The sequence below is a fragment of the Cibotium barometz genome, chromosome 31, assembly GCF_041138505.1.
Source record: "Cibotium barometz isolate CiBa-2024 chromosome 31, ASM4113850v1, whole genome shotgun sequence".
Classification (NCBI taxonomy): Eukaryota; Viridiplantae; Streptophyta; class Polypodiopsida; order Cyatheales; family Cibotiaceae; genus Cibotium; species Cibotium barometz.
Window position 1 is genome coordinate 19,024,489 of NC_141076.1, and position 14,855 is coordinate 19,039,343.

The 14,855-nt window shown below is 44.2% G+C and overlaps 1 protein-coding gene across 1 annotated transcript; it reads right to left on the minus strand.

The window, feature by feature from the left end:
- Positions 1-1,019: 1,019 nt before the first annotated feature.
- Positions 1,020-13,680, minus strand: LOC147620578 (uncharacterized). Its single transcript, XM_086824817.1, has 3 exons — positions 13,331-13,680; positions 1,838-1,986; positions 1,020-1,645 (listed from the first exon to the last, which is right to left on the minus strand). Exons 1-3 carry the CDS (start codon positions 13,538-13,540, stop codon positions 1,501-1,503), a joined length of 504 nt encoding a protein of 167 aa, XP_086680943.1. The 5' UTR covers positions 13,541-13,680; the 3' UTR covers positions 1,020-1,500.
- Between the last annotated feature and the right edge of the window lie 1,175 nt (positions 13,681-14,855).

A 14,855-nucleotide genomic window follows, 5' to 3' on the forward strand; every position in this document is an offset into this window, starting at 1 on the left:
GGTCAAATCTTGGAAGGGCACTCTAAGAGCATGTGTCAAAACAAGCTATAATGGATTCTCCACAAATGTATATTATGAGTTTAAGCGTTATATAAGCGATAGGCCACTTATGAGCCTTGGACAAAGCTCTTGTGGATATGTTTCTAAGAGTGACCAAAACAAACCATAACACACATTAGTGTTCTTTCCACTGTAAGCATCAAGATTACCTGGCCTCTTTGGCTAGCATTGAATCTAAATGGGAGCCTAAGTGTCGTCATTATATGTATGAAATAGTTAGTTTTTGGTCAAGGACTAATGTGGGCTTTGCATGTAGATTATAAAACATTGACATTGTCAAACAAAAACCCTAAACCCATGTATGTAGACGCACGTCAGCAAAGGTCATAGGTGCAGCCCTAAATTGAGAAGGTATTATGTGCATACTCAATTGCCTTGTAAATTTGAAACCACATAAAATGTATTTTCCCGAAATTAAGAAAATAATATGTGCAAAGTCCTTAGTCTTCTACTTTGGAATCCACATTAAATTTATTTTCATTATTTTATTTCCATTAATTCCAAAAGATTGTCAAGGGAACTTGCACAGTGATTGTGCAAGCATTGTCAATTGTCTTTACCACAAAGCATTTCATCATTCACAGCCATTCCATAAGAATTTCCTTGGTGGTGCAGGCACAAACATTCTTTTATCAACTTTGCAACCAAAGCTTTAAACCAAGTCACCTGTAAAGTAAGACAAGTAGGCCACGAAAACTAGAGCACAAAACAGCCGGTTCCATATAAAAGAGCCTTTCACATATACCCTCACCTCCCTGCCATCAGAGGATCTCATGACGGGAGTGGGAATAGGGGAAGGGGCTGCTCATTGTAGTGCAAACTCCTAACAGTCTGCCCATCTAGGTCCAGGTGAGGACAGGAAAGCATTGGACACATAAAACAAGGAGCAGAGGAGATTAGACAGGCAATTCCATATTAAGGCCCTACATATACTTCATAGCCAAATCTAAGCCTTGCAATGCACAGCAATATATATATCTATATATTTCATACACAAATACCAAGTCTTCCAATGCCTGACCATTTACACAACTGAAAGTTGCATGCATAATAATATCCCATATCAGCAAACCAAAACAATTTGATGTTTTCCTTGGGGCACTCCAAGCTCCTCTCAATCACAAACGTGTATAATATCAGGAGTAAGAACACCTTGGTTACATGCTAATATTCAAGAGTAAGAACACCTTAATTACATGCGTATGAACCCAGGCCCTGTACAAATACAACCATTCCCAGGCAAAACTCCAGATGATGCCTAACAGGATTGCGATGTGTTATTGCATGTAAGATGCTTGAGCGTTCCAGCTCTACTATTGACAACTGAAGGGTATACACTGTACACAGTCTGAGATACAAAGTACCCTTCCAAAGTAAGGGCTGGCAGCTTCTGACAGCTTTATGTTGTTACCTGCAATGATTGCTCTACACAGATCCCACTTAAGTAGGATAGTCAGCATTGATACCAAAAATTCTTACTTTATGCATGTTTGGGAACTTCGCAATCACTAGCACAAACACAGCCACTGTGTTGAGAAAGAGCCACGGGTTGCCATAATTTGTCGTGTGGCAGGCAATCAGGTATCTGCATTAAAAAGTCAGCATTGAAGATTCCATAACTTGGCAGTTTTGTAGAGGAATCAGAGCCCAAAAGAGGCTAGGATACCCATAACATCACAAACAAAAATGTGCATACAACTGTTGAAGCCAAAATTTAGCCGTTTTTAGTTGGTTTGATCCCACTAAGGAAAACATATAATCATAAGGAAATACTTACAAGATCACAGGAACAACCATCAAAAATTTCCTGTTGCGAGTAAGCTGCCGTCCATTATCCATTTGTTCCCACCATGTCAATTTGTTGTACATCCCTTGGTCTTCAGCAAAGGGCGTGCCCTTTCTCCAATGAAATGACCAATATGTGATCTGTGCATGTAAACGATCAAGTTCACAAATTTGGAATTAGAACCCCGTAACAGCACCAAATTACTCATGCATTGCCACCACCTTAAAGAGAGGAACACACCCAAAAACAGCATGTCCCAAAACAGCCTAGCGTATGAATACAAGCACAATCAAACATCATTTGAAAAGGCAGATTTAACACTTATCCCCTGTACAGGAAGTTTAGTATGAGCTGTGAATGCAAGAACTGTCATTGCAATCACCACTTTTGAAAGCAGGCCAAGCATCCTGTTGAATATCTCACCACGTGAACTTGAGTTGCTGGACGTTTTGCATTGAGTGCTGTTTTTGGATTTGGTTTGGTCATTTAGACATTCATGATTAAGCACTTTAATTTTTGACAGGTGGTAAGTATTTATTTATCGCATATGATTTTACCAACATTTGGATGTGTAGGACATCAACACTGAAGATCCACACGCCCAGTTAAACACTTTCTGCCAATCGTCAATCATGCTCCGGGACTTGGACAAATTCCTATATCTAGGAAATCTTATCAAATTACCATTTCATGCGATTGTATTAAATTATCCAATTTTTGTAATATACTATTTTGATCAAAGCCAAGGTCTAGTGATTCACCCTAATCTTAGGCTAGAGATTTTAACAGTTTTTACACGTGGAAACTTTAAAAATATTCCTATGGGCTGCTAAATTTCTAAGTTAAAATTTTAAGTGCTTTTATTTTTTAGAAATCTTTTTAGAAGAAAAAATAAATTTTCTTTTTATGGAAAAGAAGCATAAAAAGGAGGTCTCGCTAGTCATTGGAGGGATCACAATTGCCGTGCGATAGTTTTACAGCCTGCAGGGTGCTCACCGACAACCTCAAAATCCATACCAGTGATCCAGGCACATTTCTACCAGGCGTCCAAGAGTGTTGCTCCCCATTCGGAGTTGTTCGTTCAGTCAGTTTTTGCATCTGAACTGGGAATCTAGAGATGGTTGTCTAGGTATTTCCTGCACCCTATTGTGGCTTGTTGGGGTGTGTAGATATTGCTACTGCTGGAGATTTGCTTCGACACATAGCCAAAAATCTTGAGGGTAGAGTAGAAACGCGTGGATTCTCTGACTACTGCCTCTGTGGACCACTATCCAGTTGTGGCTAGGTAGATAGTGTGTGGCCACCTTGCAGAGTAGGGGTGTCTAGATTTCTTGTTTGCTTTGTTTTATGATATCATGCTAGAGAGCCAACCGTCACTCTGTACTCTGGATAGGAATTACATTCCTTGAACGGGCCCAGTCGTTCCGGGTCAGTATGGTGTCTTGACTCTATTGTGGATGGTTCTCTCTCTCTCTCTCTCTCTCTCTCTCTCTCTCTCTCTCTCTCAGTATTAATCAATGATTATCGAGGATTAACAATATTTGGCTTGCTAGATGTACGGCTGCGAGTTACATATCTTCGAGTAATCAGGTAAAACAAGTCGCAAAGCCACATCGTTGCAAGATCTAAAAGGGTCCATAAAACCTGTTGGAAAGTTTGGATACCATCCTTCTTTACCTAGCCTCTTCCTGAGACGTGCTCTTCTTTCCTCGGGTGGATAAGAAATTAGCCCTTCTTAAATGCTTCTCAAACAATTTGGTTTGAGTCAAAAAGTGTCTCAAAGTCTGATGATCTGTCTTTACTAAATGTTCAGCCCCCAAAAGATAATGTTTCCAAATAGCAAGGGCATGAATCACTGCCAATAATTCATTCTCATAAACCTGCAAGTGAAGCTCTTTATGTTGCAACCATCGCCTCTCATAGGCCACCGCATGACCTTCCTGATTTAGGACGGCCCCTACACAATTCCACAAGCATCACACTCCACTTCAAAAGTTTTATGCATTATAAGCACCGGTCCTATGATAATGGCACCTTCAATTTTTTAAAGGCATGCCTTTCAACATGTGTCCAACAAAACCTGGCCGCCTTCTCTGTAAAATCATGCGCAACAATGAAGCAAGAAACGTAAAGTGTCAAATAAATCAATCCTAATATGAACATAACCCAATGAAGCTCCTCACCTCATGTACAGTCCGTAATTCACGCCAATCCTTGACCGCCTGGATCTTCACGAGGTTCATGAGAACACCATCCTTAGAAACAATATGCCCCGGATAATGTGTTTCGGACAAGAAAAACTCACTCTTCTTACCATTTATGTAGAGCTTATGCCTCCGATACTCTTCTCCATTGCCCACAATGTTTCACACTTGCATTTTCAACTCCGGAGAGACAGATCTGCATTCTTTGCGTTTTTTTCTCCTCACATTCTATCCCGCCCACTCTCCCTACAAGTGTAGAGCACACCTCTTGGGCTGTTCTGGTGTCTATGTTTTTTTCAGAGGGATTACATCATGGCACTCATTCAACCTCTGGCAATTCAGATACCCACTCTTCCAACTTTTCCTAGAAATGCGAAGTTGGATGGCACAAACTATGACATCTGGAAAGTCATGGTGAAAGTAGTCTTGGAGACATACGATCTTCTGGAGTTCATCACTCGCCCGGTCCTCCGACCTCACCTAGACACCGAAGAGACCGAGGATCCAAGGGCTACCCTTATGCATGAAGCTGCTCCATGTGATCAGCTTAATGCCCATGCTCGGTCATTCATCCTTATGAACTCTCAACCTTCAATCATCGCTCACATCAAACGCGATACCCATGCACATGTTGCTTGGAAGAAACTCTCCGACATCTACGACCAGAAGACACCCATGAAGAGAGTTTCCCTAGAGCTTCAAATATTGAAGCTTTCACCCATTGATTCCACTTCCATGAGGGATCACATCAACAAACTGCAATCATTGCGATCTGAGATATCTGGGTGCGGGAAGGAGGTTTCCGTTGAGGATATGGCCATCCGGCTACTTGCTCACTTGCCCCCTGTCACTGGGAGGCCTAACACGCCAGCCACTGGGTTGGATGCGGGGTTGAAGCCATGTTGCCACCGTGCAAAGAAGGCCTTGGCCGTACGCAGTGCAACGGGGCTCAGCTACATGACTCGATCTAAAGCCGCTAGCGAGTCAAACTCAACCTGGTAGTATCCACGTCCCAATGGATGAATGTCTATGATCTTTACAAGCCCACCGAGAAGGCTAGCTTGCAAAAGATCTCTAAGTTGTCCGCACGCAAGGTGGCTATCGACAATCTTGCATACCAAAGTGGAGGCCTCTAATGATGCAACAATCATTGCGAGGAGCTGAAGGTCCGCTTCAGAGGAAGATATGCAAGTAACAGCTGCCTCGGTCGGGTTGGCAGAGCGGCTGCCATGGAGTCCTCCTTAGGGTGAAGACCAGAAAAGGCCAAGACTTGCCAAATGGAGAATGTAGCATGCGCCTAGCTAGGACCGTGTGAAACAACGAAGCCTTTCTTTAAACCTGAGTTAAGTGAGTCCTTAGCGATCCTTTAAAACAGCATACATGAATCTGAAAGAGATGTGGTAGAGATGACACCAGATGGGGTCCCGAATTACCCATTGAAGGGCCCCCCAGCAAGCAGGAGTATTTCTTTATTTCTTCTTCTGGAGAACTGTATACAAGCTTAACTGTGTCCACAAGACTGAGCGGACAAACTGACTGACTAACCGCCAAACGCAAGGACAAAGCGACCAAACGCTAGGCAGAATTGTGCATAAGCTGTAGGTGACTGTGAAGCTATCTTCGAGAGAAATACACTGGCCCGAGACTCAGAGTAGGTGTGTTGAATACTCCTAAAGAGACTGAGCTTCTATGCCTTGGGCTGAGAGCACAAGAGTGGCTATAGGTATGCACAAGCAGAAGCCTAGGCATACATGCTTGACTTTGCTTGATAACCTCTGAATTTCTCCTGCTGAATTATGGGACTGAACATGGCATGCCTTGTTATATGGCTGCTAGAGGTTGGTCGACTGCCTGAGGATGTTGTCGGCCTATAGAAAATCCTGCGACCAGAGCCAAAATAGCATTTAATGCTTGGTCGGCTAATTGATCTGGTCGGGCAGCTGCATAGGTTGGTTGATTGGCATATCAACTAGTCGAGTCTGCTCTCCAGGCCCTATTGATCCTGGCTGACTCCATCTTAGCCTCCCAAAAGGCTGCCAATTGGCCCATAGGTGCATGGCTAGGGGGTTGGCTACCCCCTACAAGGCTAGCCCATCTTTGGGGCTGGCCCCTTCTAAATGCAATGCAACTAAGTGCCTTCTAGTGCATACTACTGCTATGGCTGACCTCTACATGCACCTACATGATGAACACTTGCTGAATTCTCCACAATGCATTAAGAGGACTGACTTGCCACTGACCTCTATGACTGGGAGACTGACCTACCTAGCTCGTGCTTGACATGTCCCGGATTGGGGCTCACAAAGGGGTCACGGCATACGATAAAATATCCTAAAAGGTAATACTTCTATACATGATTCTTGCACTGTTGATGAACCAATTTGTCACTGTGTACCACAGTGCATGGGTGCACGTCTTCCTTAGCTTGGCCACACATTCAGAGCTTTAAGATAGTCCGCCAATAACTATGGATACTCGAGGAAGAATTCTTCATCTAGCCAAACGACTTCATGGGTCCCTCGATCTTTGAACTTTGTATAAAACTGGCAAAGACGTCGTCCAAAACCATGCTTCCAACGATGTAGAATGATCTGCTCAATCTCTATCACCTATGCTTCATCAACCATTTCTGGCTGCTGGTCTTCTGGAACATTCTGCAATGAAGGTCCAATATAAGGCTTTAACCAAGAGACGTGGAAGACCTGCATCGTCCACATGTCTTGCAATCTGAGTTGCATGGTGACATCGCTTATCTTCTTGATGATGGAAAAAAGACCAAAACTTCTGAATGACAACTTTGGACAACGCTTACCCACTCGCTTGAGTCTTTGCTTCATGATCCTTAAATATACCCATTCACCTTCTTTGAAACAAATGTCTCTCCGTGACTTGTTTGCCTATCTGGTGTAAGCCTCTTGAGCTTTGGTAAGACGCTCTTTGACGGACTCAATGATGAAAAGTTTCTGTCGTCTTGTTGGCTTCCAAGGAAGAAGAGATCCTCCTCGTAAGCAGGGACTAAAATCTTTGACCAAAGGCAACCTTGCATAGAGTTCTACCAACACAGAATGAGTGAGTGTCATTGAGAATCGCATGTACCAACGGGAGATGAAGCTCCCACTTCGATTGTTGATCATGGCAATACGCTTTAAGCACATTGAAAGCCAATTGATTGTAAATCTCGGTTTGGCCATCAGTCTGGGAATGGAATGCACTAGACAATTGCAATTTGGTACCAAAGTTGTCAAATAGAGCTCGCCAAAAGTGATGTAAACTTTGGATCCCGATCTGAAATAATGGTCCGTGGCAAACCACAAACTGGATACCAATATCGGAGAAAAAGCCATGCTATATCTTCTGTTGTGGCCGTCACTTGCACGGAATAAGCATACAAAATTTACTGAATCTGTCAACTATCGTAATACAGAGTATTCTGAGATCCAGTAGATGCGGCAAGGGGTCCAACAAAATCCATCGAAATGTCATAAAACGGAGCCTCGGGAACGTGCAATGGCGGAAGCAACCCTACCTGTTTGGTATAAGGTACTTTCACTTTTTGACATATGGAACATGAGCAAGCAGAGTTGTACACATCCATGTGCATCTTCGACTAGTAAAACGATCTTTCTAAATTCTCCAAGGTACTGTTGATCCCGCAATAACCACCACCAAGTGAATCATGGGCATCATGGAGAAGTGCCGGTCTTTTCTCCCTAAGAACACATAGTCGACCCTTGTAAAAGAGCCAACCGTCCTCAATGGTAAAATGACCCAGTTGTGAATAGCCATGCTGTAAGAAGTTCCAAATTTTGGACAATCTACATACTATGTCTTCATACTGTCTAAATCTTTTCCTTGTATCTCCAACACAGTGGACTCCTGTACTGTCTACATCATAGTTGTTGCGAGTGCGCCTCTAACGGTTCGAGGCATTCGAGACGTACGAGGCGTTTGACTGCTTGATCGAGGCATCCATACTTTTTTCTTATTTTCTTTTCTTCTTTTTTTTGCTGCTTTGAGTCTCTAGACGAGAGCTTTAAGGGCCCAAGGCAGCCCCCCTCACACACACTCTCTCTCATACATTCTCTCCCTCCCTCTCTCAAGCCTTTCTCAAGACCCAAACACACACACTAGGATGATGATATTTTTTATACCCACTTTTGGAGTTATCCCTATACTCTACCAATTCATTTCAGCTCATTTCATTTTACTTTGTACCCTTGATGACGTATCGAGATAATGAGGATGTACTATTTTAGTCTCATAGGTCATTTTGGCCTTCTACATATGTTTAATATAGCTTTCTTTGGGGCTTAATTTTAAGCTTCAGCTTTTAAAAAGCACAAAAAAGCAAATGTGCTTTTTTAAACTCATTCCCCTAAAAACTCAGCCTCTCCCTGCTTGTTGGCTACCCAGAGCTTCTGCATGGTACATTACTATCAGAGCTTCTGGCTGATTTTGAGGGAGTGTTGCTAGCCATGTCCACAATTGACAGTTAAACCACATTTGATATACTAACATTGTATATGTGTTGGATCTCACAATGGTTGGAGATACTTCAAGATGTACGTAGTTCCACGGGGTTATTTTGATTCTGCAACTTTGGAGTCATGTGGATTTTTCACATGTTCAATGGGGTATAACCATGGACACATTAGGGGTCATTTGGTATGACAGCTGAGTTGTGCTATGGGTCTATGCTAGGGTTGTTATGGTAAATCTTGTTGCACTCTAAGACTGGATGTCATATTGTGATTCGGCTCTTAGATGAGAACTGGCTTAACATTGAGCGATTGGATCTTTATAGCAAGGTCTCTTTATAGCAGGGTCTATAAGAGGAGTCTTACACTAGCCTAAGTAGGCAACAGACTTGAGTAGATGCTATGGATGGATGTCCAGATCCGGGATTCGCTTACATAGGCTTCTCTCCTTATGCATTCATGAGGACATGAATTGAAGGAGGAGGGAAGTATGTTATATCCCAACAAACCTAGGGTTAGGGACATGTACGAACCCAAGATTAGGATCAAGGTTGATCCAAGATTAAGGCTAAGAGCTTAGTTGGGACATGAGGACTTAGAGGAATCACACGTGAGCTAAGGACGCTAGCAAGATGAGGTCTAGACTAGCTAAGAGCTTATAATTAATAGCCTAGGACTAATAATAACTAAAAGCTTATAAATACAGCAAGGACCAATAGTAGCCAAGTTATTGCCATATAAGTGACCTTGGAGACACGAGTTATCGAGGTACTCACATCGTAGATAAGAGGACTACCAAGGGCATTCAAGACCTCGTGGCCATGGAGCTGCAAGCATAGTTACCGCGGAACGACGTTCCGCCTTCCTGGAACGCCGATCTGGAGCTCAACGCGTGCTCGGAACCCAGAAACGGCAGGCAGAACGCGACTTACACCGGAACGTGTCGGAACGGCGCCCAGAACGTCGGAACATAGGGCGAAACGCCCGTTCCGGGCGTTCCGGCATGTGTGCATATGCACGACGGCAACGGCAGCGGGTTTATTTGTTGTTCGGTCTGTTTTTATGCCCATTTGCCCTGCTTTTTTTGGCTGAGCTTGCTGCTTGAGTGCTCTCCCTACCACTCCACCCTTCCTCTTGGCTGCCCCACACTCTCCGTTCCACCTACTACTCCACCCTTCCTCTTGGCTGCCCCACACTCTCCCTACCTCCTCTTGGCCCCTCCTCTTGAGCCTTGGCCCCTTCTCTTGCTCGGTTGGCACTTGAGTCTTGAGCAGGTAAAATTTAAAATTTGACACAATGAACATTGGAATTTGGAGATTCTAGTTTGCTGCATTTTTTTCCACTTTGTGGACACTTTACTTATGTCTCATGCAAGGGCATTTTGCATGTTTTTTTAATTTTCAGCCATTTATCAATTTCAATGGCACCTCCTCGTGGCATAGATGCAGAAAACAGATCCCCTTGGTGGAATGAGGTGAATCTTGTGTCCAGATATGATAGTGCAAGAGGAGGAGGGTCACGCAAGTGGAAGTGCCACTTTTGTGGATCCATTAAGACTGGAGACACGGATCGTGTGCGAGCCCATTTGTTGGGGGTTAGAGGCAAAGGCATTTCTGTTTGCCCTGCAGTGTCAGGAGCAGATATCATAGGATTGCAGGCACTTGCAGATAGACTTGATGCAACAGGGAGTCGGCCCTCTGTTCTTGATCCTCGAGGTACATCATCATCAGCTACACCTACAGGCGCGGCATCTTCAGTGAGTGCATCTACCCCATTATTTGGGGCTGCTCCACAGCCATCCGCACATGGAACAAATGCTTCCCAGACCCAGGCTTCACGAGGTCTAGTGCAAGCTAGTCTTGTGGCATCATGGCACCCTGGGAGGAGGGCACAAGTAGATGCAACAGTGGCACGGTTTTTTTATGTTGCAGATGTTCCTTTGGTAAAGGCCCGCAACCCATACTTTGCAGATATGGTGGTAGAGATTGCTTCTTTCGGACCTGGCTATGCTCCACCCTCATCCGAGGCATTGCGCACTACACTTCTAGCCACAGGGAGGACGGCCATAGAGGATGCCTTGGGACCCATTCAAGATGTATGGCGTAGATGTGGCGTCACTATCATGGGTGATGGTTGGAGTGACACTAGGAGCGCTCCATTCAGGGTATCCTTGCGTACTCCAGAGGATGTAGATTTTTTATTAAAACTATTGACAATTCAGAGGCGGGCAAAACTGCAGAGAGATTGGCAAATATTTGGAGTGAAGCCATTGATTACGTGGGTCCCAATAATGTCATCCAGTTTGTTTCTGATGGAGAGAACTCAAACAGGGCAGCAGGGAGGATCATTGAGGATAGGTACCCACATATTTGCTTCACTCCTTGCATGTCACATGGGCTCAACAATCTCCTCAAAGATATTGGTAAGATGCAGTGGGTGGAGCCTTTTATTGAAATGGGCAATCACATTGTTTCATTTATCACTCGCCACCACTACATTTTGGCTGTATTTCGACAGAGATCCCCAAAGGATCTCTTAAAGTATTCAGATACACGCTTTGCATATAATTTCATTATGCTAAAGCGTCTTTTTGAAGTGAAGAATCATTTGAGGCAACTTGTAGTTTGTGAGGAGTGGGATACATGGCGAGAGCGTACCTCAGTGGCAAGTATTCGATGCAGGTCCATAGTTCTTGATGACACTTTTTGGGACACTGTTGAGGTATTGTTGCAGGTTGTGCGGCCAATCATTCTTATGTTGAGGCTTCTTGATGGATGAGCCTTGCATTGGCAAGGTGTACGAGGGGATGGAGTCTGGACAGGATGATTGAGAGAATCCTATCTCTATAGACTTTGGATGGAGGTAGGAGACAGGAGCTATCTCGTCTTGCGACAGGCAGGTGGACAGAGTATCACTCTGCATTAGAGGCTGCTGCATTTGTGGTAGATCCAGAATTACAAGGTAAAGGACAAAAGACAGATGCAGAGGTTGTGCAAGGTTGGGAGGATATCTTGAGGAAGCTTGTACCCAGTGCAGATGATAGGAGGAGGGTTCGTGAAGACCTTTTCTTCTATCGACAAAAGAGAGGTCTCTTCGCTTTTGCAGGATGCACAAAATGATAGGTTCAAGATATCCAGTGCACAGTGGTGGGAGGATTATTGGGCAGATACACCATTGCTGCAAAGATTGGCCATTCGAGTGCTTAGCCAGGGTGCTAGCTCCTCGCCATGTGAGCGCTTATGGAGCAATTTTGGGAACATTGCAAGCAAGAAGAGGAACAGGCTTGGTATTCAGAAGGCAAATGACCTTGTATTTGTTAATGCGAACTTGCGTTTGCTTAACAAGTTCAAGGCTGCGTGTACTCCAAAGCCATTTATTGGATTTTGCCTTGATCTTGATGGCAATGATGGTGAGGATCAGCCAGAGGGAGAGGATGATGCGGAGCAGCATGAGGATGAGCAGATTGAGGGACAGCCTGGACAAGAGGATGAGATCCCACTTGCTGATGACTAGTCTTTGACTCACCAGTTACCTTGGCCCTTGAGGCTAGTTTTGTACTTGTCATACTTGATACTTTTGTCATGACTCATATGTACATTGTACTCAGCTTTTATATATCCTCATGCGATGTACTTTCTTTTCAGTTTCTATTTAGAGTCTGGACTCTTTAAATTTTTAATGTTTAAGACTTTAAAGTTTAATCTTGGATATTTTAAATGTTTTGTCATTTTATGTCATATGCTGACATGTCATATGACGTGGCGTTCCCCAACGTTTCCAATCCGCTCCCATTCCCGCTCCTGTTCCAGCATCCGACATTCCCGGAACGTTCCCGTTCCACGGTAACTATGGCTGCAAGGTGGGGGGGTTCGACCTAGTGGTATGCAACCCTAGGTTGGGGCCATCGGTACCACGCAGGCTCGCAACAATCAGGTCTTAGGCTCAGGGGTGGTTAGAGGCACTGACACTAAACCTACAATTGGGTGGTTAGTCACTAGCCACAGTCTATCGCAGTCATGTGATGCATTTGACGTCAAGTCTAAGAAACCTCGTTAGGGTTTCAATTCTACGTCAAATAATGCTTGGGCACAGTTTGTGAAGACCTTACAACGTATGCCTTTCACATGCAAGGATAGTTACCTTATGTATCAAAACACGCTATGTGTAGTGAGGAATCTCAAGGCCAAATTCATGGAGAGTCCCATACACTGCCTGGCTGCCAGATGCTGGTCATAGTGGAATTATGCCTACAACTCAAATGATTGAGAGGTATTTCTATTAGCCAACAATGCAGAAGGACGTTGAGGCTTGTGCGTGTCAATATATCACATGTTGGAAGGTGAAGTTTGATAGACACAAGGCACTAGACTCGCTTCAACCATTGCCTCTGCCTAATGAGCCTTGGGAATGTATCACCTTGGACTGCATCATGGATTTACCTCGCAGGCAACATGGCAATAAGCAGAATCAATTAATTTTTGCCAGTCATGAAGACCATTAAAATCTTCATGGAATCTTGCAAGGAGACCCTGGCCGGGCCCAGCCATTAATTCTCGGAAATGCCAAATGACACCTCAAAGAGCAGAGGGATTTAATCCATAAGTGAAAAAAAGGGAGGAAATAAAATGAAATCAGCTTTTGACAGAGCTTGAAGGGGATAAAACATGCGAGCAGATGCAGATGCAGATGCAGATCAAACGGATTCCCAAAACACAGGGACAAGAAAGCGGAAAATGCAGAGAAAAAATGCGAAGAAAAGAAACCCTAAAAGCAGAGAGCAGATCGAAAAGACAGTCACTCACTGCGAAGTGAGCAAGGTGTACGATGGACCATGCGGAGCCGGCGCTGCAGCCAGAGACGGAGAGGACGACGAGCCAGCCGAAGAAGATGAGGAGGATGTAGGAGGTCCAGACGCCCGGGTACTGGAACCAGGAGGTATTTTTGTTGAGATCCGGGGGCGGGACCGCGTTAACGTAAAGGCTCCGTAGCGTTGGAGAGCCGACGTCCGCCATGGGCGATGACGATGGCGATGGCAGGGGCTAAAAAACAGGTTTTGCAAATGCAGAGCTTAGCCGTAAGGGTTTACGCCAACTGAGGTTGGAGCCTCGACTAGACGGAGTAGGCTGCTCTGACCAAGAAATGCTGAAATGCTTTACGGTAGTTTTTTCAATCAAATGAAGAATAGGGGGGTGTCAGCTGTGTCAACTTCTTGTCTTTGGTCTACAAAAAAATCACTCAAATTTAGTTTTTTTGGGAAAAAAATATGTGACGTGGATAGGTTTTGATTAACTTTTACTGTTTATACGAGTACTTGACCCGTGCACTACTGCGGCCTATGCACTAGTATTACACTGTTGCCATGTGGCATGTGGCTGGAGAGGAGCTCTCAAACCTACCACGTGGTAGATATGGGATTAGTTTTCCGCATCGTTGCTCAAGCGGTTGTACCACCTTGAGAAGAGAGAGCATGTGGCAAAAGAGAGCATGCAAGTCATGGACCTACACATAGAAACAAAGCTCAGCAATCACCTTGAAATAATATTTCAATTGTCCTACGTACCAACTTGTGAGTTTATATTCGAATATGAGTGACTATGTGTGAATACACTCAGTGTGTGAGATGTGCATGGGATGAACACTACTATAAATATGCATGTGTCCATGTGTGTGGGTTCACACATTTCTCTCTCTCTCTCTCTCTCTCTCTCACACACACACACACCACGCTCTCTCTCTCTCTCTCTCTCGCACCATTAGGACTTGTTTGGGGTCTTCTTGGGCCCTTTAATTTGCCCCAAGCCTAATGACAGTCATTAAGGAATGGTGCAATGGGAGAAGGCCATGTGGAGAAAAATGTTGGGTTTCCCTGCCCCTAATATGTAGGGGTCAAACTTGAATCATACGTTTTTTTTTTAGGAAATTGGGCTGAAAATGCAAAATCTTTCAATAAAATCAGATTTCCCACCTTTTTTTAATAAAGACAGCTCAAACTGGCATAAATGACCCCACCTCAAAAAGTGGGCTAGGGCCAGAAACGCCCCCCATCATTATCCCTCATTTAAAGCTACTTTTCCCTCTCCCCACTCCCTCTTCCTCTCTCTAAAACTAGCAATTCGGTTTTGAGTCTCTCTCTAACTAAAAGAATCTTTTTTGGCCTCCTCCCTCCCCATTCTGCCTTCCCCTTCCCTCCTAAAGTTAGATCTATCTTTCTGTGCCTTCTTGGCTATGGAAAGCTTGGAAAACAGTCCACTTTTTCCCCCATCAAGTCCATCCTCTCTTGCTTGCACACATTCTTCACTCTCCTCTTGCTAGCTTATACACATTCTT

Bases quoted from the DNA above. Each gene is read 5' to 3' on its own strand.
- LOC147620578 (XM_086824817.1), bottom strand. From the start codon at position 13,540: ATGGCGGACGTCGGCTCTCCAACGCTACGGAGCCTTTACGTTAACGCG. The intron at 1,987-13,330 runs GTGAGTGACTGT...TTACATGCACAG, and splicing joins TACACCTTGCTCACTTCGCA to ATCACATATTGGTCATTTCA. The intron at 1,646-1,837 runs GTAAGTATTTCC...TTTTTAATGCAG, and splicing joins ATGGTTGTTCCTGTGATCTT to ATACCTGATTGCCTGCCACA.